Source organism: Pan troglodytes, chromosome 6, assembly GCF_028858775.2.
Source record: "Pan troglodytes isolate AG18354 chromosome 6, NHGRI_mPanTro3-v2.0_pri, whole genome shotgun sequence".
In the NCBI taxonomy this organism is placed as follows: domain Eukaryota; kingdom Metazoa; phylum Chordata; class Mammalia; order Primates; family Hominidae; genus Pan; species Pan troglodytes.
In genome coordinates, this window is record NC_072404.2 from 110,755,683 (window position 1) to 110,781,604 (window position 25,922).

Genomic DNA, 25,922 nt, shown 5'->3' on the forward strand with positions numbered 1-25,922 from the left:
CTCAAGACTTACAAACTGTCCTTTATTCAGAGTGAGGCTGCGGAACATTAATAATTTATCACACGGGGAGTCCCCAGAAGCCCTGTGCCCACGAACCCCTGTGGGCGGAGGAGAGAGGCGGGGACTCCGGGAGCTTCCTGAGAGGGCCGTGTCTTGGCAGCAAGGTGACATATTCAGTTCAGGCACGCGGAACATGCACTCAGGAAGTGGGGAGACAGAGAGACCCATCCCCCAACTCCCAGGACGGGGGCCAGGCCCCCTAAAAAGGCACAATGGCAGGGCAGGTTTGGCAGAGTGGTTGAGTGTCAGGGGTCGACAAAGGACACCATGATGTAGCGTGTGCCCCAGGTCGTTGGCAGCCCCTCGTGGTAGTGGGTGAGGCGGCCGGGGTGCAGGAGTGCCCAGCCCTTCCTCGGGGAGGAGATCACACAGTCGTAGCGCAGGAAGCGGCAGCCACCTCCCTGGAAAGAGAAGGGAAAGGAAACATGGAGTGAGCAGACGTGGGGCCTGGGGAGCAGGCAGATACAGGGGGCAGGGCGGCCAGACCAGGGGGCACGGTGCAGCAGACCGGGGTGACAAGGGAGATGGCAGATATGGCAGACACCGGAGGCTGGGGTGCCTGCAGACAGGAAGATCCAGGAGGAAGCAGAGGCCGCCTGCCCAGAAGCGATCCAGGAGCTGATACCCACAAAATCACTGGGAAATGGGCAGGGAGGGGAGCTGGGGGTGCACACAGGGGCTCTAGGTGGGGAACCGAGGGCCCTGAGGTGAAGCGTGGGTGGGTAGTGTGGCTGGGGCGCACCTCATAGTCCAGGCCCTTGTGGTTGAGGGCAACGTTGAGGGTGAAGGTGGATGAGTCGTGGTGTGGCCGCAGAGACGGCTGCTCGTCTGGCCGGTAGCGAACCACAAAGTTCATCACCGCCCGCGCCTGGGGGAGAGGAGGGAAGAGGCTGCAGGGACAGCTGTGGGTGCAGGGGGTCTTTTATTTTGTATTATTATTATTCTTTTGAGATAGTCTCGCTCTGTCACTCAGGCTGGAGTGCAGTGGTGCGATCTTGGCTCACTGCAACCTCCGCCTCCCGGTTTCAAGCAATTCTCATGCCTCGGCCTCCCGAGTAGCTGGGATTATAGGCACCTGCCACCACACCCGGCTAATTTTTGTATTTTTAGTAGAGACGAGGTTTCACCATCTTGGCCAGGCTGGTCTTGAACTCCTGACCTCAGGTGATCCACCCACCTCGGCCTCGCAAAGTGCTGGGATTACATGTGTGAGCCACCACGCCCGGCCATCGCAGGGTGTCTTCAGGGAGATGATGGTCCCTGTCCAGGGAGGGGCGGCGGGACCCCTGCGTAGGAGGCTCTCGCTGCTCACTGGCATTAGATTAGGGCCAAGCCTCACCTCGGGTCTCAGCCTGGCGCCCTCCCTCCCCTGGGGTGCCTCCTGCAGCGTCTCATTCCCCTGGGAACTAAAGTGCATGGAGCCCAAATGCTGCCGGGGCCGAAAGGGGTCTGCGTGGAGACTTCCTGCCTGGGACTGGGGTGGGGAAGGTGGGGAGGCAGCTGGCAGGTGGGCAGCGCACCTTGGTGTGGTAACCGGGAAACAGGCTCTCGGTCATGGGGCCCACATACGTCCGCAGCAGCTGCAGCCACTGGTCCTCGTACCCCACCTGCTTCATGTGGATGTCCACGGTGGGCACATTCTCGTAGCCTCCAGCCAGCCTTGAATCCTGGGGGCGGCGGGCACTGAGCCACCCGCCCCTCCAGCCATGGCGCTCCCCACCCCAGGGCAGTCCAGCCTCCTTCCTCCCGTCCTCCAGCCTTCACACCTGTGTTCCTCTGTGCAGAACAGTCTTCTTTGCTACTTCTCAGCCTGACTCACTGCTCCCGGCCCTTCAAGTCTCAGCTAAGATGTCACCTGTCCTGTGAAGCTCCCTACTCCTCCCAAGTCTGGGTCAAGGCTTCCCCGTGGCTTCTATTGCACCCAGGCTGCTCATCGCAGCCTTAGAAGCTGTGTGGTGGCTGCTGCTCACAGCAGGGCAGAGCTCGGCTGGCATGAGGCATTCCTGCAGTGCAGTCTAGGACAGTGGCCCAGGAATGATTTCCTTTTCTCTTTTTTCAGAGACAGAGTCTTGCTCTGACACCCAGGCTGGAGTACTGCGGCATGATCATAGCTCACTGCAGCCTCTAACTCTGGGGCTCAAGTGATTCTTCTGCCTCAGCCTCCTAAATAGCTGGGACATGCCACCATGCCCGGCTAATTTGTTGGTTTTTCTGAGATGGAGTTTCGCTCTTGTTGCCCAGCCTGGAGGGCAATCTTGGCTCACTGCAACCTCCGCCTCCCGGGTTCAAGCAATTCTACCTCAGCTCCTGAGTAGCTGGGACTACAGGCGCCCGCCACCATGCCCGGCTAATTTTGTGTTTTTAGTAGAGATGGGGTTTCTCCATGTTGGTCAGGCTGGTCTCGAACTCCTGACCCCAGGTGATCCACCTGCCTCGGCCTCCCAAAGTGCTGGGATTACAGGCGTGAGCCACCGCACCTGGCCCAAACTCGGCTAATTTTTAAATTTTTTGTAGAGACAGGGTCTCGCTATGTTGCCCAGGCTGGCCTCAAACTCCCCCTGCTCGAGCAATCCTCCTGCCTCAGCCTCCCAAAGTGCTAGGATTACAGGCATGAGCCACTGTGCCCAGCAGTAAATATTTCTTGAATATATGAATGAATGCAGTTGTGACCCCAGGGTCTGCCTCCCCCTTGGGAACCCCTCTTTGCTCCCATTTTCCTGATTCCATTGTTTGTTTACCGGATCCCGCACCTCCTCCTCTGGGAAGCCCTCTGCCCTCCTCGCCCAGGCCCTTACCTCATGCCGGCCGCCTGACCACTGGCCGTAGTGCTCCATCTCTGCCACCAGCTCATCACACATTTGTTCTGACAGCAGTGGGAACCAGTACACGTCCGGGCATGGCTGAGGATGGGGCGAGGGAGAACAGGGCTAGCTGACGCCACAGAACGGGGAAGGGGACAGGCAGCAGGCAGAATCGGAAGGGGCAGGGAGGAGCAGGGAAGGCTTTGTGAGAGCAGCCGGGGACCCACCAGGTAGGGGCTGAGGGAGTGGCAAGGCTGAGGACCGGTTTCTGGCACAGCAGAGGTGGCAGAAGGTCCTGGAGCCCCTCGTGCTGGGACAGTGGTTTCCAAACTTCTGTAACAGTGCATACCTCTTTTTTTTTTTTTTGAGATAGGGTATTGCTCTGTCACCCAGGCTGGAGTGCAGTGGCACAATCATAGCTCACTATAGCCTCGACCTTCTGGGCTCAAGCGATCCTCCCGCCTCAGACTCCCAAGTAGCTGGAACTACAGGCACATGCCACCATGCCAAGCTAATTTTTTCTTTTCTTTTTTTTTTGAGACAGGGTCTCGCTGTGTCACCCACGGTGGAGTGCAGTGGCGTGATCTTGGCTCACTGCAACCTCTGCCTCCCAGGTTCAAGCGATTCTCCCACCTCAGCCTCCCGAGTAGCTGGGACTACAGGTACACGCCATCACACCTGACTAATTTTTGTGTTTTTTTTTTTTGGTAGAGACAGGATTTTGCCATGTTGGCCAGGCTGGTCTCGAACTCCTGACCTCAAGTGATCTGCCTGCCTCGGCCTCTCGATGTACTGGGATTACAAGCATGAGCACCACTCCTGGCCTCATTTCTTATTTAATTTTTTTGTTGTTGTTGTATAGGCAGATTCTCGCTATGTTGCCCAGGCTGGTCTTGGACTTCTGGCCTCAACCGATCCACCCACCTTGGCCTCCCAAAGTGCTGGGATTACAGGCATGAGCCACTGAGCCCAGCCCCATTCTTCTTTTAAGATGTGATTTCAAGCATAACACCAGTATACCCAATACACAGGAGAAGAGAGGCTGTCTGATCAATGCTGGCTTTGGGGGCAAGAGTCCTTTCTGTTCGGCCTCTGCCTTCATCTTGTCTGAACAGAAAACCCTCAGATCTCTGGGGAACTCAGTGTGAAAACTTTGAATCCAGGCGGGGGCCCCCAAGAGGCGATGGCCATGAGGGCAGGGGGTGGGTGGGGAGGCTGCGTGGGCTCACCTGCTCCACGATTCCTTCCCCTTCCAGGGCCCGGCTGTAGTTCTCGTGGATGTACTGCTCCTTCCAGTCCTGTGGGAGGGTAGGGGGCACATCAGATCTGTGCCCCCCTCGCTCCCAGCCCCCAGGGGACCGCCCCCTCCCGCTCAGTGTCCTGCGCTGGCAGCAGCCATCACGTTTGGTGTCTTCCTTAGCACAAGGCGGGGAACCTGTGTGCTCTGGGCGTGGGGGCCCCACTCACGACGGGGTTGTCGAAGATCTGCCAGAGGTCGGGGTGCAGGTGCTCCGTGTCATATCGGGAAGTGGCCAGGAGCCGGCCAAATTCATGCTGATTGCTCAGATGGAGGAAGATGCCCTGTAGTGGGGTGGGGGTGTCCGTGATGCAGGCGATGCCTGGAGTCCGGGGGACTGCCCCCAGGCCAGACCGTGCACCCGCGCTCACCTTGTCTCGAAAGCTCTTACAGAAGGCCATGTCCGGGTCTGTGTCACTGCCCGAGAACACGTCCCTCTGGGGCAGCTCCATCCGCAGGGTATCACCCCGGATCACATAGGCCTGGGAGATGTATGGTACATTCCACACACCCCTGGAGGCACCGACACCGCGGTCAGCTGGGAGGGCGGCCCCCCAAATTCCGCCCAGCTCATCCCGGGAAGTCCTTCTTCCCTCAGGGTATCCCAGTCCCTGAACATAAGGACCCTGCATATCCCTTGTCAAGCACTGCTGGTCACAACCACCCCACCTCCCAAAATGCAGTCAGTTCCTACCCCAAGCTGTGGCACTTCTTTTTTGTTTCTTGTTTTTGGTTTTTGAGACGGAGTCTTGCTCTGTCACCCAGGCTGGAGTGCAGTGGTGTGATCTTGGCTCACTGCAACCTCCACCTCCCAGGTTCAAGCAATTCTCCCACCTTAGCCTCCCAGATAGCTGGGATTACAGGTGCCAGCCACCATGCCCGGCTGATTTTTGTATTTTTGGTAGAGATGGGGTTTCACCATGTTGGCCAGGCTGGTCTCGAACTCCTGACCTCGGGTAATCCACCTGCCTCTGCCTTCCAAAGTGCTGGGATTACAGGCGTGAGCCACCGCGGCCGGCCCTTGTTTTTTATTTTCTTGAGACAGGGTCTCCCTCTGTTTCCAGGCTGGAGTGCAGTGGTGGAAACATGGCTCACTGCAGCCTCAACCTCCCAAGTTCAAGTGATCCTCCCACCTCAGCCTCCGTAGTAGCTGGGACCACAGGCACGTACCACCGTGCCCAGCTAATATTTTAAGTTTTTTGTAGAGATAGGCTCTTGCTATGTTGCTCAGGCTGATCTTAAACTCCCAGGCTCAAGCAGTCCTCCTACCTCGGCCTCCCAAAGTGGTGGCATCAAAAGTGTGAGCCACTGCAGCCAGCCTCGTGGCACCTCTGACTGGTGACCACTCCAAACCCCTGAGAGTAGGGGGCTTGGGTCTACCTGGGCCCCGGGTCGGAGGAGGCGGGGGGCTGCAGGCTGGCGGGACTCACACTCGCTTCCGCTGCACCAGCTCCACGTAGTCCTCGGAGCGGGCATAGTACTCATCGGGGCTCAGGGCGCCCCAGAAGTTGGACCACAGCTTGCCGTGGCGGGACAGCATGGGGGCGATCACCTTCCTGCGGACAGGTGGGGGTGAGGGCTGAGCAGACGGGAGCAGGCCTGGGGAGCCCGGTGCCCAGGGCAGGAGTGGGGTTCCCAGGGCCTGTTGGGGTGCCCTCCGGCTGCGGGGAGAGGGGGTAAGCCACCTGTTCTCCTCAATGAGGATACGCAGGGTCTGCAGGTTGGTGAGGACAGTGTCGGCGTCCAGGCTGAAGTAGAACTCACACTCGGGGTCCTGCCGACACAGGTCCCTGGAGGTGAGAGGCGAGTTGAGACGGCGGCGGGTGGGGAGGCGGTGTGGGTGGGGTAACTGGCCCATGCCCCCAGGAGAAGAGGAGGGAGGCAGTGTCTATCCTTCCTTCCCCAGGCTCTCTGCTGTCTGGGTGAGCTGGCAAGGGCAGGGGTGACAGCATGGGGGCTGCAAGGACGCGAATGGGGAGGCCCAGGAGGAGCTGGATGGGTGACAGGTGAGGCAAGGGCCAGGCAGCAGGTGGCAGCACCCCTGACCCTATAGCCTCATCCCACCCTCTCCTCCCCCCAAGCACCCGCTCACATGGCCATGTCCCTGGCCTCGCCTGGGCTCAGAGCCTCCTCCGGCCCCACGAGCTTCACAGCTGAGAAGTGGTCCTGGAGCTGCGGCCAGGAGTCAGCGATGTGGGGCTCATGGAAGACCTCCTGGGAGGGGAAGACATAGGGGGATGGGCTCAGAGGGCAGGGAGGTGGCACCTGAGGGATGGGGGTGCAGGAAGGAGATGGGGGTGGGGGCACGAGAGTTCTGATCAGGGCAGGGAAAGGGTCCCTCAGGAGAGGCTCCAATGGGGGAGTCTCACGTTGTTGTGCAGAAAAAGGGTGACCCTGTCGGGGGGATAGTCCAGGAGTAGCAGCCGCTGCAGGAAGCGGGGCAGAAACGGAGTAGGCTGTTCCACAAACACGGCCAGAAACACCCGGGGGGGAGGCTGGAAGATGCAACACGCAGGGACTCAGAGAGAAGCCCAGACTTCCCTGCTGCCCCCACCCAACCTCCACCCTGACAGGTGCAGGGACCCAGGAGCGATGCCCCCACCGCCCCCCAGTCCGCTGTCCTTGCACCTCCTGCTCAGCATGCTGCCCTCTTGTGCCCCTCCCCGGCACCTCCACCTCACCTGCCCCCCCGGGAGTGCCCTCCGGTCCTGGTTGCAGAAGCCACAGCCTCCCTCAGGAGTCCAGCCATTGGGGACGTAGTTTCCCAGGTAGTTGAGCTGCAGCTGTTGGGGACAGACTGAGGCTGAGTGGCTGAGGCCTCCAGGGGTGGAGGTGGGGGTCAGGCACCTCTGCTATGGGGGCTGGGAAGGGCCAGCTTCTCAGAAGGGTTGGAGGTGCCTGGGGGTTGGGGCAGGGCGGGGCGGGGGTTGAGACCACTGGTGGCACCTTAGTGGGACCGTTTCCATGGACCACAATGGGGAGCGTGTCGTAGGCCACGTTCCGGATACGCACACGGTTCCGATCAAACTTTAAAACCACTTCATCTGGGGAAGAAAAAGGCCAGGCTTCAGACCCCCTTTCTCTGGGAGCTACCAAGCAACACATTCTTCTAAATATGGGGTCCCAAATTCTCCAGGGAATAAAGGGACACCAGGGCTATCCTGGAGTGTGGCTCGTTGTGGGCAGGAACCTTTGGGTTCTGACCAGGCTGCTGGCCCAGAGAGCTCCACTGCCTACTACCTGCGTGATCACACCGCAGCTGGGCGAGGAAGGGGAGGGTGAGCTGAGCGGGAGGCCAGTAGGAGCCTCAGCATCCCTACCCCTCCTCATATTATCTCTCTCCTTGTTTTTTTTTATTTTTATTTTTTGAGATGGAGTCTCACTCTGTCACCCAGGCTGGAGTGCGATGGCGTGGTCTCGGCTCACTGCAACCTCTGCCTCCTGGGTTCAAAAGATTCTCTTGCCTCAGCCTTTCAGGTAGCTGAGACTATGGGCACATGCCACTACACCTGGCTAATTTTTGTATTTGTATTTTTTGTTTTTTATGCTGAGATGGAGTCTCACTCCCAACACGCAGGCTGGAGTGCAGTGGCACGATCTTGGCTCATTGCAACCTCCACCTCCAGGGTTCAAGCGATTCTCCTTCCTCAGCCTCCCGGGTAGCCGGGATTACAGGCGCGCACCACCATGCCCGGCTAATTTTTGTGTTTTTAGTAGAGACAGGGTTTCACCATGTCGACCAGGCTGGCCTTGAACTCCTGACCTCAGGTGATCCACCTGCCTCGGCCTCCCAAAGTGCTAGGATTACAAGCATGAGCCACCACACCCAGCCTAATTTTTGTATATTTAGTAGAGACTGGGTTTCACTATGTCGGCCAGGCTGGTCTCAAACTTCTGACTTCATGATCTGCCCGCCTCAGCCTTCCAAAGTGCTGGGATTACAGATGTGAGCTGTCGCACCTGGCCTTTTTTTTTTTTTGAGAAGGAATCTCACTCTGTCACCCAGGCAGGAGTGCAGTGGCGCAATCTCGGCTCACTGCAAGCTCTGCCTCCCGGGTTCCAGTGATTCTCCTGCCTCAGCCTTCTGAATAGCTGGGATTACAGGCACCCGCCACCACGCCCAGCTCATTTTTGTACTTTTTTTTTAGTAGAGACGGGTTTTCGCCATGTTGGCCAGGCTGGTCTCAAACTCCTGACCTCAAGTGATCCTCCTGCCTGGGCCTCCCAAAATGTTGCGATTACAGGCGTGAGGCACCGTGCCTGGCCTCTCTCTCTCCCCGTTCTCCCCATCCCCTGAGGCAAGTCACCAACCCCTCCACAAGCTGTTTTCCTCATCTGTACAAGAAGGATAACCAGGGACCTTCCCTTTGTTAAATGGAATCACAGAAGTAGACCGGGCACAGTGGCTCATGCCTGTAATCCCAGCACTTTGGGAGGTCGAGGCAGGCGGATCACCTGAGGTTGGGAGTTCGAGACTAGTCTGGCCAACATGGTGAAACCCTGTCTCTACTAAAAATACAAAATGAGCTGGGCGTGGTGGCGCACGCCTGTAATCCCAGCTACTCGGGAGGCTGAGGCAGAAGAATCACTTGAACCCGGGAGGTGGAGGCTGCGGTGAGCTGAGATTGGACCACTGCACTCCGGCCCGCGCAACAGAGCAAAACTCTGTCTCAAAAAAAAAAGTCCCTGGCCCGGTGCCCAGGCACAGCATGTGTGCAACAGATGCCAGACACGTTTTTGCTTCCCTTGCTTCTGGTAGTACCATCAGCACAGTGCAACTTACACAACCACCCACTCAGAAGCCTGACAAAACCACATAGAGGTGGGCTTGGATCAACCCAGCTCCTCCAGAAGCCTCTCCCAGCTCAAGACCCCTAGCTGCAGAGGCTGCGCATCGCCCACCTGCGGCTGTCTTCCTCCTCACCTAAAGCCCCGTTGAGGTTCTGAAAGATCCGAGACTTATGATCCAGATTAAGGCTGAGTTTCTCCTAAATGGAATGAGATGCGATGGAGTGGTTAAAATGGAAGGAGTGGAAAGGACATCATTTCTCACTTTTCTCTCTCTTTTTTTCTTCTCTTGCTTTTGTTGCTTAGGCTGGAGTGCAATGGCACGATCTCAGCTCACTGCAACCTCTGCCTCCCGGTTTAATTGATTCTCTTGCTTCAGCCTTCCAAGTAACTGGGACTACAGGAGAGTGCCACCACGCCTGGCTAATTTTTGTATTTTTAGTAGAGACGGGGTTTCACCATGTTGGCCAGGCTGGTCTCAAACTCCCAACCTCAGGTGATCCACCCGCCTCAGCCTCCCAAAGTGCTGAGATTACAGGCATGAGCCACCATGGTTTTCCTTTTTTTGTGAGAGACAGAGTCTCATTTTGTCACCCAGGCTGGAATGCAGTGCTGCAAAACATCCTCAAACTCCTGGGCTCAAGTGATGGTCCCACCTCAGCCTCCCAAGTAGCTGGGATTACAGGCGTACACCATGAAGCCTGGCTAATTTTTTCTTTCTTTTTTTTGTAGAGATGAGGTCTCAACTATGTTGTCCAGGCTGGTCTTAAATTCCTGGGCTCAAGCAATCCTCCTGCCTAAGCCTCCCAAAAGTCTTGGATTACAGGTGTGAGCCACCACGCCCAGGCACACATTTTTCTCTTTGCAACCCCCTTTGCTCCTCCAATCCCATTCAGCCTGAGGCCTCCACTCCCACAGAGCTGCGGGATGCGCCCACTCCTCTGCCTTCCCTACCCTCAGTCCTGGGTCCAGGTAGAGCCGTGTGTAGAACAGCTGGTCATCGTCATCATCCTTGTACTTCCACTGGCGCACGATTTGGTGGATGGTGGTGGCAAAACCGATGAATCCTGGCGGGGACGGGGAGTGTTGACCTCGAGACTCCCAGGGTCCCAGGGCCTGTCCCCCAGGCCGTCTCCAGCCCTCAGGCACCTTTAACACTCTGTGTCCCACCGCTCTTGGCCCCTCTGCCTTGGGCACTCTGCCACTCACCACCAGAGTTGAGGAAGCGCTTCCCCGTGCCCACCTCAGGGTACTGCTCCGCCAGCCCCCACTCGGGCCAGCAGAAGCTCTCTGCAGAGAAGAGCAGGCGGCTGCCACTCTGGACGAACTTCTTCAGCAGCTCTGTGGGGCTGCCGGCCAGAATCACGTCGTAGCTGGGTGAGGAAGGGGAGGATGGGCAGGGGTCCACTGGGAACCTCAGCATCCTTACCTCGCTCCCTATCCCCAGCCCCGTTACCTATCCACAAACATGATGATCATATCCTCCCGGTCAGCGTATTTCTCCATTTCCTTCTTTAACCACCGGACCTTCTGTCCTCCACCAACTGTTCGAGCCACATCACCCCCTCGCCACTCCTCTCCCAGGCCCAGGGTCTGTGGAGAAGATGCCCCATGCCAGGCAAGGGGTGGGGAGTTGTGGGGGGAACTCCTGACCAGGCTTACCGTGGGGACCTGGGCATCCAGACTTCAGCCCACCCCTCCTGCTGGGACCCCCTCCCAGGGGCCTTTCCCTTTCCTCACCTGCACAGTGTAGTTGAAGAACTCCGCAGAGCGCAGGAAACGCAGGTACCCCTCGGTTTCAGCTGTGGCCACAGTGATCACCAGCAGCTTCTCTGTTACCAGAGGGAAATGACACTTGAGATCCACTGCCCAGCTCCGGGCCTCACGTGCTTTGCTGTCCTCCCTCTCACTCGACTTCCCTCCCTTTCTTCCTTCCCATTCTTAAACTCTTCTCACCCAGGAACACTCTGACCCCAAGGAGGGCAGGGTGGGAGTGGTGCCCAGGAATTCCGAGTCCCTTTGCATAGGGAGGCTGGAAACCCCAGTTCAGGGTAGTGATGGGCGAGGGGCTTGGCGCGACTCAGCCTCAAGAGCACGCTGGGCGGGGGACGGGCCAGACACCTCCTCGAGCCTCCGACCCTCTCCGGGCCAGGCTGGCAGGCACGTCAGCCTCTGCCCCCTCGGCCGTGCCGGGCCTCCCCGGGATCTCACCTGGGTTGACCGGGTCTCGGCCCCGGGGCCGGTCGGAGGCTGAGGCCGCAGGGGGCAGCAGCAGCGGCAGCAGCAGCAGGAACCGGGGTCCAGGCCCCGAGGAGGTCATGGTGGGGAGCGGGCCCAGACAGCACCCAGGATCCTGGGATCTCCGCTACGCGCCTGGATCCCAGCTCCGGAGGGGAGCTCCGGAAAGGGGGCGCTCGGGCTGCTGTGCGGCCGCCGCGGGGAGCAGCTTGGCTGGGGCTACGCCCTGAAAAAAAGGCGTATCCGGAGGCTACAGAAAGCTCCAGATGCCGGCGCCACAGACAAGGCGAGGATTGTCCCGGGCGCACGGGAGGCGGGGGAGGGGCGGCGGCTCGGGCCGGCGGGCGGGAGACAGGGACTCTGGGCTGAGCCAGCCGCTTGACACATGTGGAAGCTGAAACCTGGACAGGGGACGTGACCCCTGGCGGAGGGTCGGGCGGGACGCGGGGGCGGGTCCTGGCCGCAGCCCTGCCCAGAGAGTGCGGGCGGAAGACGGGGAGAGCGAGGGGCTGGCGGCGACAGGGAGGGAGGAAGCCTAGGAGTCCGCCGCGGGACGGAGGCCTGGGGGAACTGGGAGTTCAGCTTTCTGCAGAGGGCCACTAGGAACCTCGGATTGCCCACGGAAGCCAGCCACTTTCTTTGACAGTCCAGCCCACCTCCTCTTCTGCCCGGAGAAGCTCCAGGGGCTGCCTTTGTGATCACAGCATCTTCACAAGGACCAAAGGAAAATAAGATTTCTCGTAAGAACACCGTGACCACATCTTTAAAATGACCCATTTCGTGGCTCCCACAAGATTTACACCTCCACACTGAGGCCGGAAGTGGTTTTGCCCCTATAAAACATGGCGAAAAGCTTTCTTGTCTCCAAGGAAACGCCACGTAATGAGTCAAAGCTGTGGCGCACGCGCAGAAGTACAAGCTACCGGAAGTGATGGCACCCCTACTAAAGCCTTGGGGTTAGTACGCGTGCGCAGCAGTCTCTTCTGACAGTCGTGTTGTGCCAATGGTGGAGAAGAAAACTTCGGGTATGTGAGCCCCCGCGGTTCGCCCCCTTCCCCTTCCCAAGTCCAGTCCTAGAATTTTCTTACCTAGTCATTCCTCTTTTTTGGTCTCGCTCTTTCGCCTAGGCTGGAGTGCAGTGGCATAGTCATAGCTCACTGCAGCCTCGAATTCCTGGGATCAAACCATCCTCCCACCTCAGCCTCCGGAGTGGCTGGAACTGCAGGCATGAGGCCCCACGCCTGGTTAATTTTTAATGTGTTATGTGGTGACGGGCTCTCGCTATGTTGCCCAGGTTGGTCTCCAACTCTTGGCCTCAAAGCGATCCTCCCGCGTGGGCCTTCCAAAGTGCTGGGATTACAGGCGTGAGCTGCCGCGCCCGGCCCCAGCTATTCCTCTTAAATCCCTTCCTCAGCCCTCGGGTCCTGCCGTTGACCCTTCATTCACGTTTTATTGGTGCCTGCTCCAAGCCGGGCGCTGGGGATGAAGAGGAGAAAGACCCCTGTTATCCAAGCATTGGCTTTTTCTGGAAGGGGGCCAGAAACGCAGACCTAACACTGTATTTTACTGTGATTTGTGATTTGTGCTATGGCAGAGGGAAGCACAGCGCCTGGGAACAGGGAGACGTGGCATCTAGCCCAGGTTCTGGGAGGCAGGGGACTGTGAAAGCTTGAAGGAAAAATGAAAAAGCTTGAATTGAGTCTTGAAAGTCTAGTTAGGGTTTCTCTCAGTGGGAACCTCACGTGCAAAGGCAGTGAAGCAAGAAAAAGCAAGTCACTTAGGAAGCCAAGTCCACAGTTTGGATCTTACAGAGTAATAAGAAAGGATCGAAGGCTGGGGAAAGGTTACATTTTGAAAGGCATTATACACACTGCCCAGGAGTTTGAACTCTGTAGGGAAACACTGGAGAGCCAGCAAAGGCTTTTTTTTTTTTTAGACAGAGTCTTGCTCTGTCACCCAGGCTGGAATGCAGTGGTTCTATATAACTCACTGCAGCCTCAACCTCCCATGCTCAAGTGATTCTTCCGCCTCAGCCACCTGAGTAGGTGGAACTACAGGTGGGTGCAGGCCACCATGCTGGGCTAGTTTTTATATTTTTTGTTGAGATGGGTGTCTCACTATGTTGCCCAGGCTGGTCTTGAACTCCTGAGCTCATGTGATCCTCCTGCCTCGGCCTTCCAAAATGCTAGGATTACAGGCATGAGCCACTGCGCTTGGCCCTTTTAGTTTTTCTTTCTTTCTTTTTTTTTCTTTTTGAGACGGAGTCTCGCTCTGTCCCCCAGGCTGGAGTGCAGTGGCGCAGTCTCGGTTCACTGCAAGCTCTGCCTCCCGGGTTCACACCATTCTCCGGCCTCAACTTCTGGAGTAGCTGGGACTACAGGTGCCCGCCACCACACCCAGCTTATCTTTTGTATTTTTAGTAGAGACAGGGTTTCACCATGTTAGCCAGGATGGTCTTGATCTGCTGACCTCGTGATCCACCCGCCTCGGCCCCCCAAAATGCTAGAATTACAGGCATGAGCCACCGTGCTTGGCCCTCTCAGTTTTTCAAAGGCATCGCAGTCTCCCAGCCATGAGTTTTTTCATGTTGGCCTCAAGGTCTGAAATACCCCGCTGTCTCCCCTAGCCAGGTCATTCACCAGTTAGGCCTTAACCTGGACTTACCTTCTTCTGGGAAGTCTTCCCTGACTACTCCAAGGCCAGGTTGGGTGTTTCTGTCCTGGGCTCTGCAGCACTTTATACTTCCGTATCCTAGCCTACTCCGTGCTGTACTTACTGTGTTTGTTTCATTAATCATTTGTGTTTGCCACTGGACTGTAAGCTTTGGCATCCCTAAAACCTAGAGCACTGCCTGGCATTTGGAGGGGAGACAGAGTAGTACAGTGGTCGTAATCATGTTTTTTTTTTGTTTGGTTGGTTTTGGGTTTTTTTTTTTTTTTGAAACAGGGTCTTGCTCTGTCACCCAGGCTGGAGTGCAGTGGCACAAACACAGCTCACTGCAGCCTTGAGCTCCTGGGCTCAAGCAATCCTTGCGCCTCAGCCTCCTGAATAGCTGGGACTACAGGTGTGTCCCACTACACCTGGCTAATTTTTGTATTTTTTTTGTAGAAACAGGGTTTTGCCATGTTGCCCAGGCTGGCCTCGAACTCCCGCGCTCAAACAATCCACCCACCTTGGCCTCCCAAAGTGCTGAGATAACAGGCATGAGCCACTGCGCCTGGCAAGGTCATGCTTTTTGATGCTGGGTAGTTCTTTGACTCCTGACCTGGCCACTTGTTAGCTATGTGAACTTTGGACACATTTCTTAATCTCTGAATGTTGGTAAATTGGGGATGATGATACTGTCCCATACAGCTGTTGTAAGGGTTAAATGGTTCAAGTGTTGCAAAATGCTGAGCACGTGCCTGGCTCATAGTAAGTGTCCAACAAGTGATAGCTACTGGGGCTGCTGCTGTTATTATTATGGTTAACAGGTGGTTAATGAATAAAGAGATATATTATGCAAAATTATCAGAATCTGGCAAACAGCTGATAAGGCAATGAGGAAAGAGGTTTTTTGTTTTTTGTTTTTGAGACAGGGTCTCTCTCTGTTGCCCAGGCTGGAATGCAATGGCGCGATCTCAGCTCACTGCAACCTCCACCTCCCGGGTTCAAGCGATTCTTGTGCCTCAGCCTCCCGAGTAGCTGGGATTACAGGCATGTGCCACCACACCCTGCTAATTTTTGTATTTTTAGTAGAGACATGGTTTCACCACGTTGGTCAGGCTGGTCTCGAACTCCTGACCTGAAGTGATGAGCCCACCTCAGCCTCCCAAAGTGCTGGGATTGCAGGGGTGAGCCACTATGTCCAGCCGAGGAAAGAGGTTTAAAATAACTTCTAGGTTTCTGGTTTGGATGTCTGCATAGACGGTTCCATTTGCGTAGAGAGAATCTGCAGGAGAAGCAGACTTGGATGGGAATTTTTTTTTTTTTTTTTTTGAGTTGCAGTGTCCACGGGGCCAGTGGGTGATTTCTTTTTTCCTTCTTTCTTTTTTTTTTTTTGGAGACAGTCTTGCTCTGTCACTCAGGCTGGAGTGGTGGCACGATCACGGCTTGCTGCACACTGCAGCCTCAACCTCCCGGGCCCATGTAGTCCTCCCACTGCAGCCTCCCAAGTAATTGGGACTACAGGTGTGTGCAACCACGCCTGGCTTATTTTTTAATTTTTTGTAGAGATGGGGTTTGGCTATGCTGCCCAGACTGGTTTCTAACTCCTGGCATCAAGCGATCCTTTGGCCTCCCAAAGTGCTGAGATTACAGGCGTGCGCCACCACACCCGGCCTCACCAGGCGCTGGCTGCATGGCCAGTTCTGGAGCCCGGGAGCAGGTTCTGTGTTGAGGGAGTCACTCTGGGAGTCATTTGCTTGTGGGTGATCATCAGAGCCCTTTGTTTGGATTCAAAATCCCAGGAAGAGTGCATAGACTGAGCAGAGAAGAGGGCCAGCCACCTCCATAGAGGCAGGGAGAGCAGCCGAGCTGGAGCCGGAGGATTCCTGGACATGGAGAAGGCCTGCAGTTTTGTCAAGGAAGCAAGCAAAGGGTCTCTTTCTACTCGATGAAGGTAGTCAGCACCGCCACAGGGTGGACAGGGCTCAGGTCCAAGGAGGAGGAGGAAGGCACACTGGAGCTGCTCTGGGGCCCAGAGCGTGGATGGGTGGTCCCCCAGGATGACCAGGCAGGTGTCAGATTTTGGGGTTTGAGGAGAGGATGGGAGGTGAAAAAGTGACACATCACGTGAGTTGCTGTGAAGGAGAAGGAGCTGTGAAGCCGAGTAGACACATGAGCATCGCCAGCTCTTTGATGGAAAGTGCCGGTTGAGGAGGAGGGGTTGAAGATGGGAGAGGGAGGGAATGGGCTGGAGGTGAAGGCTCGGGGTCAGTGGTGGGACTTGGGGGGCTCCAGGGCAGGGGTGTGCCCACTTGGCATCACGTTTGTGGGTAGGTGGCCTGGAAGATGAGCGTATCCAAGCGTGGGTGGCCCCTGGTTCCTTTGAGGTAGGAGGTGAGATGCTGAGTGTGAGGGCCATGTGTATTGAGGGCCCAGGACAGCCTGGAAGCCCCAGGGCGCTGTGACCTCCCCAGTCAGCAGTGAGCTGTTTTCAGGCCGGGGCTCACTGGCTGGGACTGGGATTGAGAGGAAGGCGGAGAAAACAGGCAGGAGAAACTGAAAGGGTCTCAGCTGGCGGGACAGGAAGTGTGGGCCCAGGGGCTTGGCCTGGGAGGAGACAAGGGGACCAAGGGCTTGGCGATGGGGATGAGATCAGAGAGCTGCAGCTTCCACCCCGGGTGCCTTCCTCGCCCTGCCCAGAGCGGCGGCCACACTGCTCTTTCTCGGAAGCCCTGTAACTTTGTGTGCCCTGCTCCATCCAGTTCGCTCCCAGGACCCCGGGCAGCGGCGAGTGCTGGACCGGGCTGCCCGGCAGCGTCGCATCAACCGGCAGCTGGAGGCCCTGGAGAATGACAACTTCCAGGATGACCCCCACGCGGGACTCCCTCAGCTCGGCAAGAGGCTGCCTCAGTTTGATGACGATGCGGACACTGGTGAGGCGGATGGAGGAGGAAGCGGGGGATGGGACTGAGAGGAGGGCGGGAGAGTCCGCCCAACTCAGGCTGTGGGAGGACCCAGGAGCTCCTGGTGCCTCTGCCAGTGACTGGCTCCCATGGCTGTGAGCAACCACACCCCCTTTCTGTGCCTCAGTTTCCTCTCGTGTATGTGAAATAAACAAGAGAGACTGGATAAGCTCTGACACGAAGCCTTAGGCTTGGGGGCATGGAGGTGACTGTCAGCTGGGATTGGAGAATTGGGGTGGAGGGCAGAGGCTGGTAGCGAGGGGCTGACTTAGAGCCAGGAGGGCAGGGCCAGGTGTGGTGGCTCACACGCCTGTAATCCCAGCATTTGGGAGGCTGAGGTGGGCGGATCACTTGAGGTCAGGAGTTCAAGACCAGCCTGGCCAACATGGTGAAACCCCATCTCTACTAAAAATACAAAAACAAAATTAGCCAGGCATGGTGGTGGACACCTGTAATCCCAGCTACTCAGGAGGCCAAGGCAAGAAAATCACTTGAACCCAGGAGATGAAGGTTGCAGTGAGTCAAGATCGCACCACTGCACTCCAGCCTGGGTGACAGAGTGAGACTCTGTCTCAAAAAGAACCAGGAGGGCACATGGGCATGGGGAGTGATGAACCAGAGAAAGCTGCTGTCTTTCTGGGCAAGTGCCAAGCAACGGATCACCCTTGACCCCTAGGAAAGAAAAAGAAGAAAACCCGAGGTGATCATTTTAAACTTCGCTTCCGAAAAAACTTTCAGGCTCTGTTGGAGGAGCAGGTGAGAGGAGGGTCGGCCTGGGAGGACCCCACAGGGAAGGGGTGAGCCTGGCCCGGGCAGGTGTTCGCTGCGTGGGTGGGCGGAGGAGTCCTAGAGCCGGCCCCTTGTCTCTGCAGAACTTGAGTGTGGCCGAGGGCCCTAACTACCTGACGGCCTGTGCGGGACCCCCATCGCGGCCCCAGCGCCCCTTCTGTGCTGTCTGTGGCTTCCCATCCCCCTACACCTGTGTCAGCTGCGGTGCCCGGTACTGCACTGTGCGCTGTCTGGGGACCCACCAGGAGACCAGGTGAGCATGAGACCTGCTGTCCACTCCCACTCCCTCCTTCCCATAGCCTCCCCAGACCTCTCTCCCCTCATCCTGGCTTCCCCTCTGTCTGCAGGTGTCTGAAGTGGACTGTGTGAGCCTGGGCATTCCCAGAGAGGAAGGGCCGCTGTGCACTGCCCGGCCTTCAGAAAGACAGAGTTTCATCACCCAATGCAGGGGGAGCTCTTCCTGGACCAAGGGAGGAGCCGCTCATTCACCCAACAAAACTGTGTCTTACCTGCCAGGAAAGACCAGCCTCACTCCTGGGAACTGTCTGGCAGGTAGGCTGGGCCCCTCAGTGCTGTTAGAATAAAAAGCCTCGTGCCGGAAGCCTTCCTGTTTGGTCGTGGTGTGTTTGAGGTGATGGTAATGGGTCACCCGTCTCTCCTGCTCACGGCTCTGTCTCTCTTCCTCCTGCCTCCCACTCACCCCTGCCACTGTCCGCCCCTCTGTGTCCCTGATCGCGAGAGATTCTGTCCCATTTTCCTGCCACCCCCGAGCCCCTGCCCTCCTTGGCTGCTTCTTTAAGTCTTTTTGGTTATTGATTTAGTTGTTTAAACTATTTTATTTATTTATTAGAGACAGGGTCTCGCACTGTAACCCAGGCTGGAGTGCAGTGGTGCGGTCTCAGCTCACTGCAACCTCTGCCTCCCAGGTTCAAGGGATTCTCCTGCCTCAGCCTCCCAAGTAACTGGGATTACAGGTGGCCACCACCACGCCCAACTAATTTTTTTATATTTTTAGTAGAGTTGGGGTTTTGATGTGTTGGCCAGGCTGTTCTCGAGCTCCCAACCTCAGGTAATCTACCCGCCTCGGCCTACCAAAGTGCTGGGATTATAGGCGTGGGCCACTGCGCCCGGCCATGTTTTTCCTTTTTATTTCTCCAGTTGCTATATTTTCAAAGTACAGCTAGGTTCCAGGGATGGGTGACAGGGAGGTGGCGGGAGGACTGTGGAACATGTGCAGAATGGTACCGCGGAGGGAGCTTGGCCTGTCTTCCTCTCAAGGTACTTAGGCAAAGGGGAGTGGTCCTTGTCCTTGGTGCTGCCAGACTGAGGGAGCAGTTGTCCTTAGGAAGCCCCTGTTACCAGGGGCTGCAGTGTGTGAAGTTATTAGCAGTACGGAAAACCCAGAAGTTTCTGGGAAACATGGGGGAATTCATGGTATAGAGCAAATTTGTCCAACCTGCAGCCTGCATGTGGCCCAGGATGACTTTGAATGCAGCCCAACACAAATTCATAAACTTTCTTAAAACATTATGAGATTCTTTTGCGATTTTTTTTTCTTTTAGCTCATCAGCTATCGTTAATGTTAGTGAATTTTATGTGTCTCCTAAGACAATTCTTCTTCCAATGTGGCCCAGAGAAGCCAAAAGAGTGGACACCCCTGGATTAGAGGCCCTTGGTCTGGGTGGCCCTGGGTGCTGTGACTCATGTGAACTTCTTATACCCATACCTTGTCTAAATGAATTGCAAGCTGTAATCTCTTAAGGTCCTTTTGGTTGCTGTATTAAGGCCCAGAACCCTGTTAACCTCATAGCAAAGCAAGTGCTTAGTAAGTATCCATTGAACAGATGGCCTCATTAAGATATTAGAGAGATCCAGCAAAGTCAACGTTAGGCACCATTTTTTTTTTTCTGAGATGGAGTCTCGCTCTGTTGCCCAGGCTGGAGTGCAGTGGCGCCATCTCAGCTCACTGCAACCTCCACCTCCCAGGTTCAAGTGACCCTCATGCCTCAGCCTTCTGAGTAGCTGGGATTACAGGCGCCCACCACTATGCCCAGCTAATTTTTGTATTTTTTGTAGAGATGGGGTTTCACCTTGTTGGCCAGGCTGGTTTCGAACTTCTGACCTCAGATGATCCACCCGCCTCGGCCTCCAAAGTGGTGGGATTACAGGTGAGAGCCACCGTGCCTGGCCAGTCACCATCTTAGGCCTTCACTTTTGGGTACTTTCCTGGGGGTTGGCTCAAGTATTCCCCAGGGTTTTCTTGAGGAACTGCCTCCCTTTCTCTGAAGACTTGCAGCTGGGCAGGCAGTACTGGTTTTGGTGTCAGCTTCATGTTGGGGGGCTGATGTCAGGATTCAGAGACAATCCAGGTGAGGTGGTTTTTCAAGATGGCTCAAAAATCTTTGTCCTCCCATTAAAAAGTGGAGTGTTACGGCCAGGCAAGGTGGCTCACGCCTGTAATCCCAGCACTTTGGGAGGCTGAGGTGGGCAGATCACTTGAGGTCAGGAGTTTGAGACCAGCCTGGCCAACATGGTGAAACGCTGTCTCTACTAAAAATACAAAAATTAGTTGGGCATGGTGGCATGTGCGTGTAATCCCAGCTACTCTGGAGGCCGAGGCAGCAGAATCGCTTGAACCTGGGAGGTGGAGGTTGCAGTGAGCCGAGATCACATCATTGCACTCCAGCTTGGGCAACAGAATGAGACCCCGGCTAAGAAAAAAAAAAGGCCGGGTGCAGTGGCTCACGCCTGTAATCCTAACACTTTGGGAGGCCAAGGCAGGTGGATCACCTGAGGTCGGGAGTTTGAGACCAGCCTGGCCAACATGGTGAAACCCCATCTCTATTGAAAGTACAAAAATTAGCCGGGCGTGGTGGTGGGCACCTGTAATCCCAGCTACCTGGGAGGCTGAGGCAAGAGAATTGCTTGAACCCGGGAGGTGGAGGTTGCAGTGAGCTGAGATCTCACCATTGCACTCCAGCCTGGGCAACAGAGTAAGACTCCATCTCAAAAAAAAAAACACAAAAAAAACAAAACAAAATTAGCCAGGCATGGTGGCATGTGCCTGTAATCCCAGCTACTCAGGAGGCTGAGGCAGGAGAATCGCTTGAACCCGGGAGGCAGAGGTTGCAGTGAGCTGAGATCGCGCCATTGCATTCCAGCCTGGGCAACAGAGTGAGACTCCGTCTCCAAAAAGAAAAGAAAAGACTATTTCGGGGCTGAACAACACCATCTGTGCTTCTCCGTGGCATCCTAGGCCGGGATTCCCGTCCAGCTTGCACTGTCAGCACAATCTCTTTGGATTCTTTCCTAACTTAGCTGACTGTTTCATATTTTGTGGTTATAAAAAGAGGCACACTGGTTCTGTTCAATGTAAGATTTCTCTCCCCAGTGACGTACTCCACCTTCCAAAATGACCTTAAGAGGACAGGGCTGGACCCCGAGGGCCTCTGGTTGCTCTCTGATGCCATCCATGACATTCTCTAGGAAGCTGAGTCCAGGGTCTTTGGACCCCCATTGAAAAACCATAATTCGGCCAGGCAGGTGGCTCACGCCTGTAATCCCAACACTTTGGGAGCCCGAAGCAGGCGGATCACTTGAGGTCAGGAGTTCGAGACCAGCCTGGCCAACATGGTGAAACCCAGTCTATACTAAAATTACAAAAATCAGCTAGGTGTGGTGGCACACGCCTGTAATCCCAGCTATTTGGGAGGCTGAGGCAGGAGAATTGCTGGAACCCAGGAGGCAGAGGTTGCAGTGAGCTGAGATCACGCCATTGCACTCCAGCCTGGGTGACAGAGCAAGACTCAGTCTCAAAAAAAAAAAAAAGAAAAAAGAAAGAAAACCATAATTCCCCAAGGACAGCCTGAAACAATTTGGCCAGCTTCCTTCATGCTAGGGAGATTTTTTCCTACCTTGGGAGACACCTGGTCTTTGGGAAATGTATACTCTGCTCTAAGGTTCTAGAAGGTAAACCTAGTGTCATGTGATAAGGGCAGCACCCCCCCTTTCCTGGGAGCACAGAGGAGGAAGAGGTTGGTGCCAGGGTTTGGAAGTGTGGACACGGGTGGTTACTCCTAAAAACTTCAATGAGGCTGGGTGCTGTGGCTCAGGCCTGTAATCCCAACGCTTTGGGAGGCTGAGGCAGGAGGGTCTCTTGATCCTAGTAGTTCGAGACCAGCTTGGGCAACACAGGGAGACCCCATCTCTACAAAAAATTTAAAAATTGGCCGGGCACGGTGACTCATGCCTGTAATCTCAGCACTTTGGGAGGCCGAGGCAGGCAGATCACGAGGTCAGGAGATCGAGACCATCCTGGCTAACACGGTGAAACTCCGTCTCTACTAAAAATACAAAACATTAGCTGGCCTGGTGGCGGGCACCTGTAGTCCCAGCTACTCGGGAGGCTGAGGCAGGAGAATGGCGTGAACCCAGGAGGCGGAGCTTGCAATGAGCCGAGATTGCGCCACTGCACTCCAGCCTGCGCGACAGAGCAAGACTCCGTCTCAAAAAAAAAAAAAAAAAAAAAAAAAAATTAAAAATTAGCCAGGTATGGTGGCGCACACCTTTAGTCCCAGCTACTCAGGGAAGGATGGCTTGGGCCTGGGAGGTTGAGGCTGTGGTGGGCAGCAATCACTTTACTGCAGTCCAACCTGGGCAACAGAGCAAGACCTTGTCTCAAAACAAAACAAAAAAAAGATCTTGATTTTAATTGATGTGAGTTAGGAGAGCCAAGAATTCTGGGAAGCAGGGCAATTGTGTCTTCAGTCTTGGAGAAATCCTGGTCTGAGTACTAACTAGTGGTGTAGCTCGGACAGGTCACTTCACCTCTCTGATGCTGTTGGAGCCATGCTGCAGCTATTGCAAGAATTCAATACACCTAGCCCGAGACCTGACTTCTAGTGAGTACGCAGCAAATGAGAGCGCTTGATGATACTGCCAAGACCTAAAGCATGTTGTTGAGTTTTTCACAGCCAGCTCCCTGGGGACTAACCCCAGCACCTGGCCCAATTGTCAGGTAGCCAGCAGTTTACATTTACATTTCTTTTTTTGAGACAGAGTGTCACTCTGTCGCTCAGGCTGGAGTGCAGTGGCGTGATCTCGGCTCACTGCAACCTCCACCTCCCAGGTTCAAGTGATTCTCGCGCCTCAGCCTCCTGAGTAGTTAGAATTACAGGTGCCCACCACCATGCCCCGCTAGTTTTTGGATGTTTTTTATTTTTTATTTTAATTTTTTTGAGACAGGGTCTCGCTCTGTCACCCAAGCTGGAGTGCAGTGGCACGATCTCAGCTCACTGCAACCTCTGCCTCCCTGGTTGTTCAAGCAATTCTCCTGCCGCAGCCTCCTGAGTAGCTGGGATAACAGGCACCCGCCACCTTGCCCGGCTAATAATTTTGTATTTTTATTAGAGATGAAGTTTCATTATGTTGGCCAGGCTGGTCTCGAACTCCTGACCTCAGGTGATCCGCCAACCCCGGCCTCCCAAAGTGCTGGGATTACAGGTGTAAGCCTCTGCGCCCGGCCAGTGGTTTACATTTGTGTTTGCTCCTAGGCTGTGGGTTCTTTGAGGGCACAGGCCCACTCCAGCTTCTAGCAGGGAAGCTGCTCAGTATGTGTTCTGAAAAAGGGCAAATGTCTCCATAACCCTTTGTAGTCACGTGACCACCCGGGAAGAAATCAAAACTCAACCTGATGACCATATTAAGGCACACACTTAAATGCTGAGTTGTAAAACTGGGCACAGGTTGTTTTTCCTGAAGGGGGAAGAAGTGAGAAGAGGCAGGCTGGTGTTGGGAAAAGGAGGTAGACATGTGGGGGTGGCACACTGGAGACTTTTGGAAGTGCCTGGAGGTGTCAGCAGTTGTAATTGACTTTTGTCTTCCTTCACTGTAGGGAGCACTCTCATGGCCTTTCAGGATTGTAAGACACTTTTTGTTTGTTTTTCAAGACGGAGTCTTGCTCTGTCGCCCAGGCTGGAGTGCAGTGGCACAATCTCAGCTCACTGCAATATCCATTTCCCGAGTTCAAGCAATTTTCCTGCCTCAGCCTCCTGAGTAGCTGGGATTATAGGTGTGTGCCACCACTCCTGGCTAATTTTTGTATTTTTAGTAGAGTTGGGGTTTCGCCATGTTGGCCAGGCTGCTCTTGAACTCCTGACCTCAGGTGATCCGCCCACCTTAGTCTCCCAAAGTGCTGGGATTACAGGTGTGAGCCACCGCTCCTGGCCCTAATTTTTATTTTTTTAGTAGAGATGGGGTCTCGCTACGTTGCCCAGGTTGGTCTTGAATTCCTGGGCTTAAGGGATTCTCCCGCCTTGGCCTCCCAAAGTGCTGGGATTATGGCCATGATCCACTGAGCCTGGCCTGTAAAAGACACTTCTACTGAGCCTGGCCTGTAAAAGACAGAAGACGGTGTGGAAGGAGAGGATTGCAGTTGGACACAGACTTGTTGGCCACAGGACCCTTTATGTAGGGAGCAGCTCAAAAGGCACCAGGGCTTCTGGCCAGGCGCAGCGGCTCACACTTGTAATTCCAGCACTTTGGGAGGCTGAGGCAGGCGGATTACATGAGGTCAGGAGTTTGAGACCAGCCCGGCCAACATGGTGAAACCCTGTCTCTACTAAAAATACAAAAAAATTAGCTGGGCATGGTGGCGCACGCCTGTAGTCCCAGCTACTTGGGAGGCTGAGGCAGGAGAATCGCTTGAACCTGGGAGGCCGAGGTTGCAGTGAGCCAACATCGCACCACTGCACTCCAGCCTGGGTGACAGAGCAAGACTCTGTCTCAAAAAAAAAAAAAAAAAAAAAAAAAAAAAGCACCAGTGTTTCTGGCTGGAGCCCAGCCAAAAGGATCCCAAGGATCTCAGCCCCAAGGTGAAGGTGTGTCCAGGGCCCAGGAAGCAGCCTGGTGTGATGGTGGAGCACGGTTTATCCAGAGGAAAGGGAGCAATGGGGATGGAGAGGTGGGCCAGGCCCAGGCGGCATGTCAAGTTCATAACTGTCGGGCTTTCTTCTGGCGGGGCCAGGAGCTGCCAAGGCAGGGCGGTCGGTGGTTCTCCAGGAGTGCATTAGGAAGACCGTGCTTGAGACGCCCAGTTGGGGGAACCCTGTAGTTGTGGGGGGGCAGGAGAGGATGAGGGCCTGTCCCAGGACCAGGCAGTGGAGAAGAGAGAGAAGTAGATGGGTGTGAAAAACACCATAGAGGGAGAGTCTGGAGGATTTGGCAATGAACGGAGGAGAGGAAGTGGTGGAGCAGAGGGGAGGGAGAGGTTGTCCATCTGCAGACAGAGATGTCAGCCATGCTGGTGACAGGGGTGATGGGGACTGCAGCTCTGCGGAAAGTGATGAATTCGATGTGTCTGGAGCCCACATGGTAGGAACATACATGTACTTCTGAAGCGCAGGGGAGAGGCACAGGTGGAATGCCAATGCAGATCTCTCCATTCCAGGGGAGGGTTGGTGAGGGCGAATGAGATGAAGGAGAAAGGGGAGGGGGCTGTGGTCAGAATCCAGGGCTCCCCAGGGGACTGGCCACTTGTTCGCACTGCAGAGGATAGTGCTGGGATAGGGCTCCATTGCCCACTTTGCTGGATACCAGGCTTCTTCCTAGCGGCCTCATTGTCCTTTTGTTTTCTCTTTTTCTTTTTTTTTTTGAGACAGGATCTCCCTCTGTCGCCCAGGCTGGAGTGCAGTGGTTCAATCACAGCTCACTGCAGCCTCCAACTCCTGGGGTCAAGCGACCCTCCCACCTTGGCCTCCTGAGTAGCTGGGACTACAGTAACGCACCACCATGCCCGGCTAATTTTTGTATTTTTTTTTTTTAGTAGAGAAGGGGTTTCACCATGTTGGCCAGGGTGGTCTTAAACTCCTGACCTTAAGTGATCCTCCTCACCACCCCCCCTCCCCCGCCTCAGCCTCCCAAAGTGCTGGGATTACAGGCATGAGCCACCACACCTGGCCTCACGGTCTCATCTTAAGCGGGTGCAGCTCTGTGCTTAGCACCCACTGGGCCTGCAGCAAACCCACCCACAACCCAGAACCGTGTCTCAGCCGGACACCACCGAGGTGCACACACACCCACCGACAGACCTCCAGAGGCTCTTCTGGAAGGTACTGTACCTTCCCCGGAGAAAGTCTCTGCACCATTCCCAAGTTAATGTTAAACAGAATTTCAAAAGGCTTATCACTTCTGATAACCATCCATGCTCAGGCCCAGGGCACGCAGCTCTGCTCTAGACTGGCCACGGAGAGTGAAAGGAGCAGCTTGGGGTCTCAGGCTGGCCAGGGGCCATCTCTGCTATTTCCAGTTTCCTGCAGCCGGGACTTCCGGGATCTGCTCCTT

At 55.5% G+C, this 25,922-nt stretch overlaps 2 protein-coding genes across 4 annotated transcripts; one reads left to right on the top strand and one right to left on the bottom strand.

The window, feature by feature from the left end:
• Positions 1-8: 8 nt before the first annotated feature.
• PLOD3 (procollagen-lysine,2-oxoglutarate 5-dioxygenase 3) lies at positions 9-11,663 on the bottom strand. Of its 3 annotated transcripts, XM_054656162.2 has the most exons (20): positions 11,158-11,663; positions 10,687-10,778; positions 10,403-10,539; positions 10,156-10,319; positions 9,901-10,013; positions 9,083-9,146; positions 7,105-7,202; positions 6,840-6,941; positions 6,528-6,653; positions 6,251-6,372; positions 5,844-5,948; positions 5,589-5,714; positions 4,530-4,671; positions 4,329-4,442; positions 4,091-4,159; positions 2,856-2,960; positions 1,581-1,727; positions 1,238-1,346; positions 803-928; positions 9-461 (listed from the first exon to the last, which is right to left on the bottom strand). In XM_054656162.2, exons 1-19 carry the CDS (start codon positions 11,264-11,266, stop codon positions 804-806), a joined length of 2,169 nt encoding a protein of 722 aa, XP_054512137.2. In that variant the 5' UTR covers positions 11,267-11,663; the 3' UTR covers positions 9-461; position 803. The 3 variants fall into 3 exon arrangements, with proteins under 3 accessions (XP_054512137.2, XP_001153684.3, XP_016813405.3); XM_001153684.8 differs by lacking the exon at positions 1,238-1,346; XM_016957916.4 differs by lacking the exons at positions 1,238-1,346; positions 1,581-1,727.
• A 414-nt stretch (positions 11,664-12,077) lies between these two features.
• Positions 12,078-18,183, top strand: ZNHIT1 (zinc finger HIT-type containing 1). Its single transcript, XM_016946043.3, has 5 exons — positions 12,078-12,209; positions 16,593-16,763; positions 17,470-17,549; positions 17,666-17,835; positions 17,930-18,183. The coding sequence occupies exons 1-5, from the start codon at positions 12,188-12,190 to the stop codon at positions 17,949-17,951; spliced, it is 465 nt and encodes a 154-aa protein (XP_016801532.1). The 5' UTR covers positions 12,078-12,187; the 3' UTR covers positions 17,952-18,183.
• Positions 18,184-25,922: the final 7,739 nt, after the last annotated feature.

Coding starts and splice junctions, on each gene's coding strand:
- PLOD3 (XM_001153684.8), bottom strand. CDS start 11,266: ATGACCTCCTCGGGGCCTGGACCCCGGTTCCTGCTGCTGCTGCCGCTG. Junction 7,203..9,082: donor GAACCTCAACGGGGCTTTAG/GTGAGGAGGAAG, acceptor TTTCTTCCCCAG/ATGAAGTGGTTTTAAAGTTT. Junction 6,942..7,104: donor ATGGAAACGGTCCCACTAAG/GTGCCACCAGTG, acceptor TGTCCCCAACAG/CTGCAGCTCAACTACCTGGG.
- ZNHIT1 (XM_016946043.3), top strand. CDS start 12,188: ATGGTGGAGAAGAAAACTTCGG. Junction 12,210..16,592: donor GGTGGAGAAGAAAACTTCGG/GTATGTGAGCCC, acceptor TGCTCCATCCAG/TTCGCTCCCAGGACCCCGGG. Junction 16,764..17,469: donor TGATGACGATGCGGACACTG/GTGAGGCGGATG, acceptor CTTGACCCCTAG/GAAAGAAAAAGAAGAAAACC.